Source organism: Schistocerca serialis, chromosome 4 (genome assembly GCF_023864345.2).
Source record: "Schistocerca serialis cubense isolate TAMUIC-IGC-003099 chromosome 4, iqSchSeri2.2, whole genome shotgun sequence".
Lineage (NCBI taxonomy): Eukaryota > Metazoa > Arthropoda > Insecta > Orthoptera > Acrididae > Schistocerca > Schistocerca serialis.
The window spans coordinates 115,377,002-115,389,254 of record NC_064641.1 but is presented as its reverse complement, the minus strand read 5'-3'; the positions used below and the strand labels follow the sequence as shown (position 1 = coordinate 115,389,254).

Sequence of the window (12,253 nt, the reverse complement as noted above, 5' to 3'; positions counted from 1 at the left end):
ACCGTAGCTTCTAAAGAAGATTGTAAGGGGTGATGAAACATGGATTTACGGGTGTGATGTATAAACCAAGGTATAATGACCCCAGTGGAAACTACCTGAAGGTCCAAGACCGAAAAAAAAATTTGACGAGTTCAGTCATATGTGATGGTCCTTCTCACTGTATTCTTTGATTACAATGGGACACTGCATCATGTATTCCTGCCTTATATTACACGGTCAATAACAAACACTGCCTGGAAGTTAGGCACCATTTCCGTGAAGCAGCCCAAAGAAAATGACAAGAACTGTGGAAAAACTACTCTTGGAAATTGCATCATGATAATGCTTCTGTTCACACTTCAATGCTTGTTCATGATTTTTGTGGGGGGGGGACCATTTGTTGTCTCAGCCTCTGTATCTTCTTTCTATTCTTGAGACTGGAGAGAACCACAAAAGGCCATCATTTTGCCACCACTGATGAGATAAAAACAGAATCACTGAAGGAATTCAAACCATAATGAAAAGTGAATTCCACAACCGCTTCCAAGGCCGGAAAAAGTGTTGGTACAAATGTATTATATTTAAGGGGGACAAAGTTGATGTTCATGAATAAATACAGATTCTTTATGACAAGCAAAAATTTCCATTAGTTTCTGATCACATTTCATATATTTTGTCCACTCTTTATGAGTTATGCGCACGGTCATGATGGGCACCACTATCTAAGCAACCCGCTGCGCAGCTCCTAGTGAGATTGTTATTCTGGGAAGTCATACCAGTTCCAGCAATCAGTTTGTGTTGTAATACTTTGACCAGACTGCATCTTACCAGTGCTGCATTCAGCTTGCATTCTTGTAATACTTTACCTTCAGTGTAGCGCGTCTTACTAGTCCTGAATCCAGGTTTTCTTGCTGTTAGTAACAGCAAGTATGGATTTGATGAGCTCACTGACTTGATTGTGTGTTACAGTGAGATGAGGGGAAATGAAAGACCAGTTCTTTGTATCTATGAAAATCGGTTCCCTAACAGAAGATATCCACAATACAGTACCTTTGCAGAAATTCATGGACACACATGAGAAAAAGGGGATTCACATTCTAAGCATGTTGGTGCCAGTAGATGTGATGTGAAAATACCAGAACTTGAGGGTGAAGCGATCTATAAATTTAGCAATCAATCTTCAAGTGGTATATGTGCTACAGCCCATTCTATGGGAGTACAACCTACAGATGTACCATCTTCAAATTGTGTAGGTTTTACAACCAGCTGATTAACCACATCCTACATAGTCTGTGCAGTGGTTTGTACACCAGATGATGTTGCCTTCCACACATGTTTTATTTACAGATGACGCCTCCTTTATGTTATTTTAACAGCAAGAACAGCCACATCTGGGATGACGAGAACTCAAATGTGGTTGGTGTTAGATCACACCAATAAAGGTTCTCCATAAACGTAAAGGTAAGAATTGGGGATAATCATCTTTTAGATCCTGTAATACTGCCACCTATGTTACCTGGAGTCCTTACTTACAGTTCCTGCAGACCACACTTCCAGTATTGCTGGACAATCTACCTCTTGCTGCACCTAGAGCCTTCTGGTAATAACATAATGGAGTCCCAGCACATTTCAGAGTTGATGCGTGAGCACAGCTAACTGTTGATTTTGGGAAACATTTGATAAGTCGAGGAAGAGCTGCTGAGTGGCTGAAACATTCACCTGACTTGATTATTTTCTTTGAGGGCATGTAAAGAGTACAGTTTATGTTACTCAAACAGCCACTAGAACTGAGCTGATAGTTCAAATCACTGATGCATTCCAACAAATCTAACAGGACCATGACAAGCTCTCCACAGCTGGACAGGCACTGATGCAAAGGTATGCAGTTTGTATTGAGGTGAAAGATAGCTTGCGTGAACCATTCATATAAATTATTGCCAGAACATGCCTAATAATAATAATAATAATAATAATAATAATAAACAGTAATTTTTGTGCAACTTTAGTTAATCATTATTATAACCTTAAGGACACATTTAAAACTATAAATTCGTTAACAAATAATTATCCTCTTTGTGTGACCTATCATTTCTCGAAGTTTGATGCTGAGGTCCTAAAATACTCTCTACACAGTTTACATGTTATATGAAATGCTGTTAAATTTTTTAAACACAAGGAGGGGAATTTACTGTCATGAATTTCTTGCAAAGAATTTAAATAAATACTATGCACTTGCCAATATACACTACCTGACAAAAAAAGAATGAAGCACCCAGAAGGGGAGGATGAAACAAAATGTTGTTGTTGTTATTTTCATCAATGGAAAATCCAGGATGGATTACAAAAATATTACGAAAAGGAAAGGCACAACAAACTGTCAGAAAGTGAGCATTCAACCAACAAGGCCATTGTTGGAAATTGACAACACGCACACAACCACGCGCGTGCACACACAAACACAACCCCCCCTCCCCCCCCCCCCCCTCTCTCTCTCTCTCTCTCTCTCTCTCTCTCTCTCTCTCTCTCACTCACACACACACACACACACACACACACACACACACACACACACACACAAAACTGGAGACCATGATCGCGCACATGTGTGTGTGTGTGTGTGTGTGTGTGTGTGTTTTTCTGATGAAGACTTGTTGGCCGAAAGCTCACTTTCTGTCAGTCTTTTTGTTGTGCCTATCTGTGACTCAGCATCTTCGCTGTATGGTGAGTAGCAACTATCCTTTTCGTAATATTGTTATTGTTATTTTGGTGATTAGAAAATCAAGTCAAATTTACAATGCACTTGTCAGTATGAGCCCTCTTGCTAGTATGACACTGCACCTTCTGTGGCCTGCAGACAATGGTCCTGATTTGGTTGGGAAGGATGTCATAAAGCTATCGTATCTTCTTCTGTGGCAAGAGCCAACAAGTAACTGTTGTGACTGGTCCTCGATATTCTGGATACAGACACTGGTGTGGAGATGACTTCTGTGGTGGCCTCACATGTTCTGTTGAAGACAAATTTGGGAATCTTGCTGGCCATGGGAGTACCTTAAAACCATACAGACAGTTCATAGAGACATATGTATTCTGTGGACGAACACTGTCCTGTTGGAAAATGGCACCACAATACTGTCACAGCTGATGAACATATGAGGATGTGGGACATCTGTGCTGTACCACTGTGCCTCCAAAGTTCCCTTAAAACACTAACAGCTGTGACCTGAATTCAAATCCGATGGGTCCTTGCACCATGACACCAAGAGTAACATCATTGTATGGGACCCCCCCTCAGGTAGCCACCACACTCACCAGTGATGTTCATTCGAAGTACTGCAAAACCGCGAGCCACTGATGAAAACAATATGATGCCATTCATCAGCAGTCCATCTTCCTGCTCATAGAACCACTCTGTGTGTTAATGGCGGCCCACGTATGGTTCAGTAACTCCCTAGTCCAGCTGCTGCTAGCCTCCAAACAATGGCTCAGGGTAAAGTAGAATGTTGCAGGGAGTCTATTACTTGTACTCAAACGGTCAGATGGTAGGCGCACATGCGAAGGGGTTACGATACGCTTGGTGCAAAATACAGCAATCCTCCCCTGTGTTTCTCATATGTAGTTGAGCGAAACCTTGCTGATAGTACGCCTGCCCTCACATACCTGTGCAGTCCAGTATCAGCCAACAGTCACATTCGAATACCTCACATATTTGGATGCTGCAGGATTCAACCAGATGGCCAAATGGAGAACAACAATGAAGCCCCTTCTGGTCTCTCCCAGATGATGATAATGCTGTCCTTGAAGAGTAGGCATCATCACCATGTCCTTTATAATGATCATCCAACATCAAACCCATTATATACCCAACCAGTCCTGGTAACAACACAAAGCGCAACCAACACTAAGGCACTGTGTTGTTCATTTTATACGCTGCAGAGGATTATAACTTTAATAATTTACATACCCATTGGTGGTGTGTACATGTTGGAAATTACACTGACATTTGGCCATGTCTTCCACATGCTTCACTCTTTTTGTCAAGCAGTGTAGAATGATCGAAAATTTGCCTCGTGTTATTAACCACTTTAGTAATTGTGCACTATCCTCCTTTATGCATATGTAAAACTTGAAATTAAAATCAAACAATGGAAAATCCAGGAGGGAATGTAACAATACCAGAGAAGGAAAGTTGCTACTCACCATATAGCAGCGATGCGGAGTCGCGACAGGCACATTAAAAACTTAAATCCTGGATTTTCCATTGTTTGATTTTTGCCTGACGGCTTTTCTTTGATCCTAACCCTGTGCTGTTTTCCTTTGTAACTACTTTCTTTTGCATCGCTGTACTCAATGTCCATCCTTCTTTTTTTTCTTTCCTGTGTTTCTCTTGTTGCCTTACGAACCGCTCTGCACGCTCTACTTATGAGCCACACTGTATCAACTGACTCGGCCGTGTGCAACAAACGGACTCAAGACCACACTGATTGTTGGTGCAGCATCTTATGTCCAACATTACTGCCGCCAATATAATTAAGCCTACACCTTCAAACTGATCACGCTCCCTGTGTTAGTTCCCATATTTTTGCTTGTTATCTCCCGCACTTTTCTAGTGCCACATGATCTTACATCTCTAAGTATGAACCCCTCACCACCACCCCACACTTTCTCCATTCTATCCTTGTTCGCACCCACTAAATCAACCTCATCCAGTCACATCTGCTGTCCCCCTTCTTTACGCTTATCCGCCTCAAACCTGCTACCCACAGAAATATACATACATTTATTAATGATTAGTTATTCTCTACTTTGACCTTTGCGACTTCTCGCCAATTTTAGTGAGTTTTCGCCTTCCACTATCGTCGTCTTCCTCAGACTGCATCACTTTTTTCCCCCTGTGCATCCATTACGCCCTTTTCGTACTTTTCACATGTATTTGGGTGTATTTGTGCGTAATTATTCTGACATAATTCTACTTTCTTAGATATTTTTTCACATTTTTGCACCACCTTGGATCCTTGCTCCTTCCATCTGCATCAATACAGAAAAGTTCCCTTACCCTAGCCAGATCCGTCCCACATACTGTTCCTGTGTTGTTCTTTGGCTCATGAAATCCCCCCAAATGGGCATACCATCAAATTACCCATCTCTGGTGGCCACCCCTCCTACCACAATGACCTCCACCTGTTCAGATTCCGCCAATCCTTAGCCCTCACCAACATAGTCCTGCAAAACCATATCAACCAAGCCCAATCCTCCTTGCAGTACGTTCTCTCCATCTACAAAATTCTCCTGCTATGTAATCCCAAATTCCTGAAACCTATAACACACATTGAAACTCTTGCCCTGCAGGAACTAGAGCAACATGCACAACACCACCTCAAAAAGCTCTCCATCCTGCTCACTTCCTACTCCCGCCTCGGAGTACCACTGTCCACCACTTCTACAACAACCTTCAAACCTCCCCCATGCCCCCTCATAGCTGACAAAGCCTGTCTTGCAGACCTACTACACTTACCCCACCCTCCTAAACTCCCTCCCACCATCACACAGAACCCAAAACCTAAACAGACCTGCAACACAGTCATGAACCTCTCCTCCAGAAGCCTTAGTCCCACAGAAATATCAGTCCTTTCCAAAGGCCTCACCTTTTGGCCCACTTCCAATTTCAACCATGCAGGATTAGTTGAAGACCTTCTCTCCTTCTCCCGGTCCCTACACTGGAAACATTTTTTCACCACCAACCCGACCACTCAGACTCAACCACAGACCAATATTGAACCCTGCCTAACTCAGTTCACTCCTCCGTCCAACCGTGATCCACCCCCACTGCTTCCAAACCACCCCCTGTTAACTTTCCAGAATTTCTTATCCTCGAACCTTGCCTCACCATCATTCCCCAAATCCCTCAACATCAACATGCATATTAACCTTACATCCACAGACAGAACCGCAGTCCACCATCTAAAAACTGATCCCGATCTTATAATCCTACCCACAGACAAAGGCTCCACCACTGTTGTTTTGAACCACAAGGATTATGTGGCAGAAGGACTCTGTCAGCTGTCAGATACTTCCAGCTACAAACCATGCCACCGTGATTCCATTCCAGCAATCCAGCAGGATCTCCAGTCACTACTCAAATCCTTAGGCCCATCCCAGAACCTCTCCCCAGAGTCCATCTCTCTACATACCCCTACCACTCCCCGCACTCCCACCTCCTACATGCTTCCTAAAGTCCATAAACCCAACCACTCAGGACACCCCATTGTGGCCGGTTACTGTGCCCCCACTGAGAGAATCGCTGCGCTTGTAGACCAACACCTTCAACCTATTTCCCAGAACCTATCCTCCTATATAAAAGATACCAACCATTTCCTCCACCGATCTCCACAGTTTCTTTCCCTTTACCACACGGTGCCTTCTCGTCACTACTGATGCCACCTCCCTGTACACTAACATTCCTGATGCCCATACCCCTACTGCTATCAAACACTACCTTTCCAGATGCCCTATGGATTCCAAACCAACAACCTCCCTCCTAGTCTCCATGACCAACTACATCCTCACCCACAATTACTTCTCCTTTGAAGGCATTACCTACAAACAAATCCGTGGTACGGTCATGGGCACCCGCATGGCACCATCCTATGCTAACCTATTCACGGGCCACCTAGAGGAATCCTTCCTAAAAACCCAGAAACCTAAATCCCTCACCTGGTTAAGATTCATTGATGACATCTTTGCTATCTGGATTGAAGGTGAGGACACCTTGTTCACATTCCTCCAGAACCTCAACAACTTCTCCCCCATTTGCTTCACCTGGTCCTACTCAACCCAACAAGACACCTTCCTAGATGTTGACCTCCACCGCAGAGATGGTTACATCAGTACATCAGTCCATATCAAACCTACTAACCACCAGCAATACCTCCACTTCGACAGCTGCCACCCATACCATACCAAGAAGTTCCTTCCGTACAGCCTAGCCACCCATGGTCGTCGTATCTGCAGTGACGAGCAGTCGTTCTCTAAATATACCGAGGGTCTCACTGAAGCCTTCATTGACTGTAATTATCCCCCCAACCTTGTACAAAAACAAATCTCTTGTGCCTTATCTTTCCAGTCTCCCACCACTTCCCAAAGTCCCACAGTCCGGCCGCAGAGGAGCATTCCCCTCGTAACTCAGTACCATCTGGGACAGGAGCAACTGAATTACATTCTCCGCCAGGGTTTTGATTACCTCTCGTCGTGCCCTGAAACGAGAAATGCCCCGCTCACTATCCTTCCCACCCCTCCTACTGTGGTATTCCACCGTCCACCAAACCTACACAATAAATTTGTCCATCCCTACACAACTCCTGCTACCATTCCCTTACCTCATGGCTCATACCCCTGTAATAGACCTAGATGCAAGAATTGTCCCATACATCCTCCTACCACCACCTACTCCAGTCCGGTCACTAACATCACCTATCCCATCAAAGGTAGGGCTACCTATGAAAACAGTTATGTGATTTACAAGCTAAGCTGCAACCACTGTGTTGCATTCTATGTAGGCATGACAGTCCACAAGCTGTCTGTCTGCATGAATGGCCACCGACAAACTCTGTCCAAGAAACAAGTGAACCACCCTGTTGCTGAACATGATATCCCTCATCTCCTTGACTGCTTCACAGCCTGTGCCATATGGATCCTTCCCACCAACACCAGATTTTCTGAATTGCACTGGTGGAAACTTCCCACATCCTATGTTCCCGCAACCCTCCTACCCTCAACCTCCATTAGTCACTGTCCTCACCCATCCAGCCCCCTCCCTGTTCCCCTTCCAGCACTTACACTGTCATCATTTCACCGCCACACCCAGTGTTTTAATTTTGTTATATTTCTCTCCTGATTGCTGAGCCACAGACAGGAATGTAGAAAAGACAATCACACTCTCACAACTACATTTTCAGCCATAGCTTTTGTCAGAAAATGAGAGCACACACACATTCACACAATCACCAAGAGTCAACTCATGCGCTCATGACCACTTCCTCTGGCCACTGTGTATACAGTCTCTGAGAACCAGATCCAAACAAACCATCCCTCACACCTCCCTGCCTCTCGTCAGCAGCTGCTAGGCTAGCGGCAAGAAGTGGTGGCAGCACTGACAACAAGCTGAGGGGAGTGGTAGGAAGTGAAGAAGCAGTAGTAATGACGGAGTAGGGAAACGGCGCATGTACTCAGCTGCACCCAGTCAGCTGCACACCTCAGTAAACTAACCATTTCATCTACTGAGACAAAAACAAGATTTTTCCAGTGGTACCTTCCCCCCCTCCCCCTTTCAAGTTTCCCAGTCATTTGAAATTCCCTGATTTCCAGAACCCGTGGGAACCCTGGTTTAGTTCTTGACATGCAACTTCAAAACGATTGGGGTGGATTTTATTAACATCAGAAAAACTGAAGAGTTTTTCATAAGATTGCGTGCCATAATCGTACCCCTAGAACAAAGAAACTTCCCTGTCTGCAAATATAAGAAAGGAACTGAGTTTTAACAAAAGTTTGTAAGCAATATTGTTACTTTATGAAGTACTTTACATTGTAGAAACCATATGTTCAAAACCATAACTTTTTGTGTAAAAATAAACGTAAGAGTAAGAAAGTATTTATTCTAATGTACTACTCTGCACACCTCCAAACCAAAGGAAGTATCAGACAGACAGGAGAAGAAAGAATGAATTCAGTTTTAAACAGGTCAATCACTTTCTTAATTTACAAACTGTGTTGGCAGTAAAGATGCCTAATGAAATCTATTAAAGAGGTATAAAGCAAAAGGAACAACTGTGACAAATTAATTATAGTTTGACAACATTTGATGAAACCTGCTTGTTTTGATTATGTAATTACAGTGTTTATAATGTTCTTACATTATAGGTTTGAGAAGAAATTCAGGGACAATTTTAATGGCATCAAGATGGCAGTGCTCAAGCCAGAATACCATTGTAGCCATCTGACAACAAGCATGGCCAATACTAAGCATGTCTGGATCTCCCAGAGCAGGACCAAGTGCTGAAACAGAAGAACACACGTAAAACTGATTCATTCTTTTGACAATTACCCTCACATAAATTTATTGCTTTTCACTTACCTTGGCTTCTAGGGAGCTGAGGTAATTGACATCCTTCAAGCACATGTAAAGTGCAATGGACCAAAGCACTGACAGCAGAGGCAACCCAACTGCCATGTTGAGTCTGGCCCAACACTGCTGAAAGATTGGTATCTTGTATTACAGAAGCAGCACAGTTTAAAGAGGCCTCTAGGTGTTGGGGCAAGATGAAACTTCTTCCAGCCTTTGTAGTAATCAGCCAATTAATAGCCTGTAAAACAATTACACTGACACATAGTATACCATATTTACCTGAGAATGAGATCTCCCCCCCCCCCCCCCACCCACTTTTTATTTATTTATTTATTTATTTGTTTGTTTATTTATTTATTTATTTATTTTTAAGGGGCTCCTAGGGAAAAAATTATTCTTAACATGTTTTGAATAATGAAAATTACAAACTGTTTTACTGATATGACTTATACGACTAAAAAAGTTAACATTACAGTTGTTCTAGGCTTATGGCATTTGTGAACTGCTTGCATTTTGACAATACAATGAGACATAAAATAAATAAAAAGAAATGGTTTGCATTAATGTATATCTTTACTTCCTTTTTAGCTTAGTATCTCTGCCTGTGGTATCACTATTTTTAGTCATTGTCATGATTACCTGAGATGACAGTTTTACCTAATCAAATGAGAGGCGAGAAAAGAGGCAGTGTATTTACATGTTTGAGCCACAATAAAAGTTGTAATCTTTGCTGTCACAAATACAGGGTGTTTGAAAAAGAGCTCCCTAGTTTTAAGTATAAATTTAATGGGGAAATTAATGAATAATTACATCAATGAGTACATATCATGAAAGAGAATTCCTTCAAGTTTTGTTTAATGTTAGTAGATGTCAACGTGGAATCCATTTGTTGCCCTGCACTCGTCAAGATGGTATTCCTCTTCTCGCTATGTATTCACCTTCAAGTGTAACTGTCCCAACCGCTGTGATGATTCTTTCCTGTAAATGATTGATGTCTCTGATCATTTCACTCCACACAGCATTTTTTATGTGGGCCCAAAAGAAAAAGTGCAGTGAGGTTAAGTGTGGGCTTTGTGGTGGCCAAGGTATTGGGCCAGCGCTGCCTATCCTATCCACCTTCCTGGAAAGCAAGTGACAAGAGCTGCAAGCACATGGTTACTGTAATGAGATGGGGCGCCATCTTGTTGGAAAAACACAAGCCCCTTTTCCACCTCAATATCGTCGATTTGGGGAAAGACATACTCTGTCAACATGTCACTGTTAACGTCCCTGTTTATTGTTTTTTCTACAAAAATGAAAGGATTAATCACACAATCTTCCATCAAACCACACCAGACATTAACTTTCAGAGATTACGTTGATTCTGAATAACTTCACGTGGATGCTTTGCCCCCCAAATTTTGCAGTTATGACGATTAACTGTTCCACTGACATGAAATGTAGCCTCATCAGAAAAGAGAATTGTTTTTAAAAAATTGACATCATCATCATCAATTCAGTGTAGAAAGTCAACAGCAAACTCATATCTTTTGTTTTATCAGTAGGTTTTATTTCATGTAACAGCTGCAATTTGTAGGTGCACGGCTTGTCTTTTACACACATCATCATACACAGTACCTTTAGGCACTCCTAATTGTAGACTACATCTGGCCAATGACTTTTTCAGGCTCCGACGACACAAATCACAGATCTGTTCAACATCATCATCAGAAGTTCTCAGTCCACCTGGTGATTTTGCTTTTAAAACACTATCAGTTTCCTTGAAAAACTTTAGCCAATGATGGATAGTTTTTGCTGTAGGTGATTCACCACCATACTGACACCTAAAATTACATTGCACAGTTATAACTGACTCAGTTTTCACAAGCCAAATAACACACTGTGCTTTCTGTTGCGGAGTACACATTGTTGCTGAGTTGCACTGCACTGCACGCAGGCCTGGACTGAACTGAACTTTGTGTGTGTGTGTGTGTGTGTGTGTGTGTGTGTGTGTGTGTGTGGTGGTGGTGGTGGTGGTGGTGGGGGGGGGGGGGGGGGGGGGGCACTGGTGCTGTCTCGTGGTCAAGCAGACCTGCCAACTGCAGGGGAGCCAAACCTGGAGAGTAGATAGTCAAACACCACAAACTAGAATAGTGTATGTCACTTTGTACAGATTCTAGGACACATTAAAACTAGGGAGTTCTTTTTCAAACACACTGTACTGTACTGTTTTTTCTGGATATGTTGCGATTTCCAAAGTTGTGGTTACAGTGGGAACTGTGAACAGGACGTGCTAACACAGTTGTTTTTCCCAAATAAATAGTGGATTTCACGTCTCTATTGACATGAGAATGTGATAATATTCCTTCATCCCTTTCTTTCAAACATGTCTGCCAGCAACTTTCTCAATGGATGCATGAGACCAGCAGCTGACAAACCCTCTTCTGTTCCCATCCTATTTCACATGACCATTGAGAACACTGCTGCATTGAACACACAGGTATGCCACTGGTCCATACCTAAATTTTTATCATCTCCAGCAGAAATGTATATTATTGTTGAATATTTGTCCAATTTTGTAGTCAGTTCAGTTCTGACTACAAGTGGATTCAGGCAAACTGCAGTTTGAACCCGGCAGACATTCACAAAAAGTCAAGGTACACTGTATACATTCCAAGGCCCACACCACAATGAAATTTGCTGCCCTATCATCATTCCCCTCTCTACACTCATCCTAGTTCCCTGCCAACCTGGCGTAACTGTTCTCCCTCAAACCCTTCTGAATTCTTCAAAAGAAATGTGCTTATGACCTCAACTGCAAAAATCTTCATTTTTAATTGTAAGACGACCCCTATGTTAATCCATTACGCAAAATAAAAATGTTGACCTCAGCAGCAATAAATTAATCTTTGAATGTAAGAAGACCCTGCCCCCTCCCCATCAAATGGTGAATTTCACAAAAAAAAGCTCTTTGTATGAGGGTAAATATGGTATTTATTCACTATCAAAAAGATGTAAAAATAGCAACATAAATATGTGACAAATTAGGAAACTTAAAGATTCAAGAGTCAATTCTTTTTGCCAATTTTTCCTACCTCTCTCATCTACTAAATCATCCCATTTTACTTTTGGCTGGCCTAAGAAAGCTCATCAGTTTTCTTATCAATATGAACTACT

General features: G+C 42.4%; 1 protein-coding gene across 1 annotated transcript in view; it reads right to left on the bottom strand.

The window, feature by feature from the left end:
* LOC126473149 (huntingtin) overlaps positions 1 to 12,253 on the bottom strand; it is a 516,516-nt gene that overhangs the window by 154,327 nt on the left and 349,936 nt on the right. Inside the window, exons 37-38 of the mRNA XM_050100007.1 lie at positions 9,107 to 9,335; positions 8,886 to 9,027 (exon numbers count right to left, since the gene is read on the bottom strand). Coding sequence (XP_049955964.1) covers positions 8,886 to 9,027; positions 9,107 to 9,335 — 371 coding nt within the window. The remainder of the gene's footprint in view (positions 1 to 8,885; positions 9,028 to 9,106; positions 9,336 to 12,253) is intronic.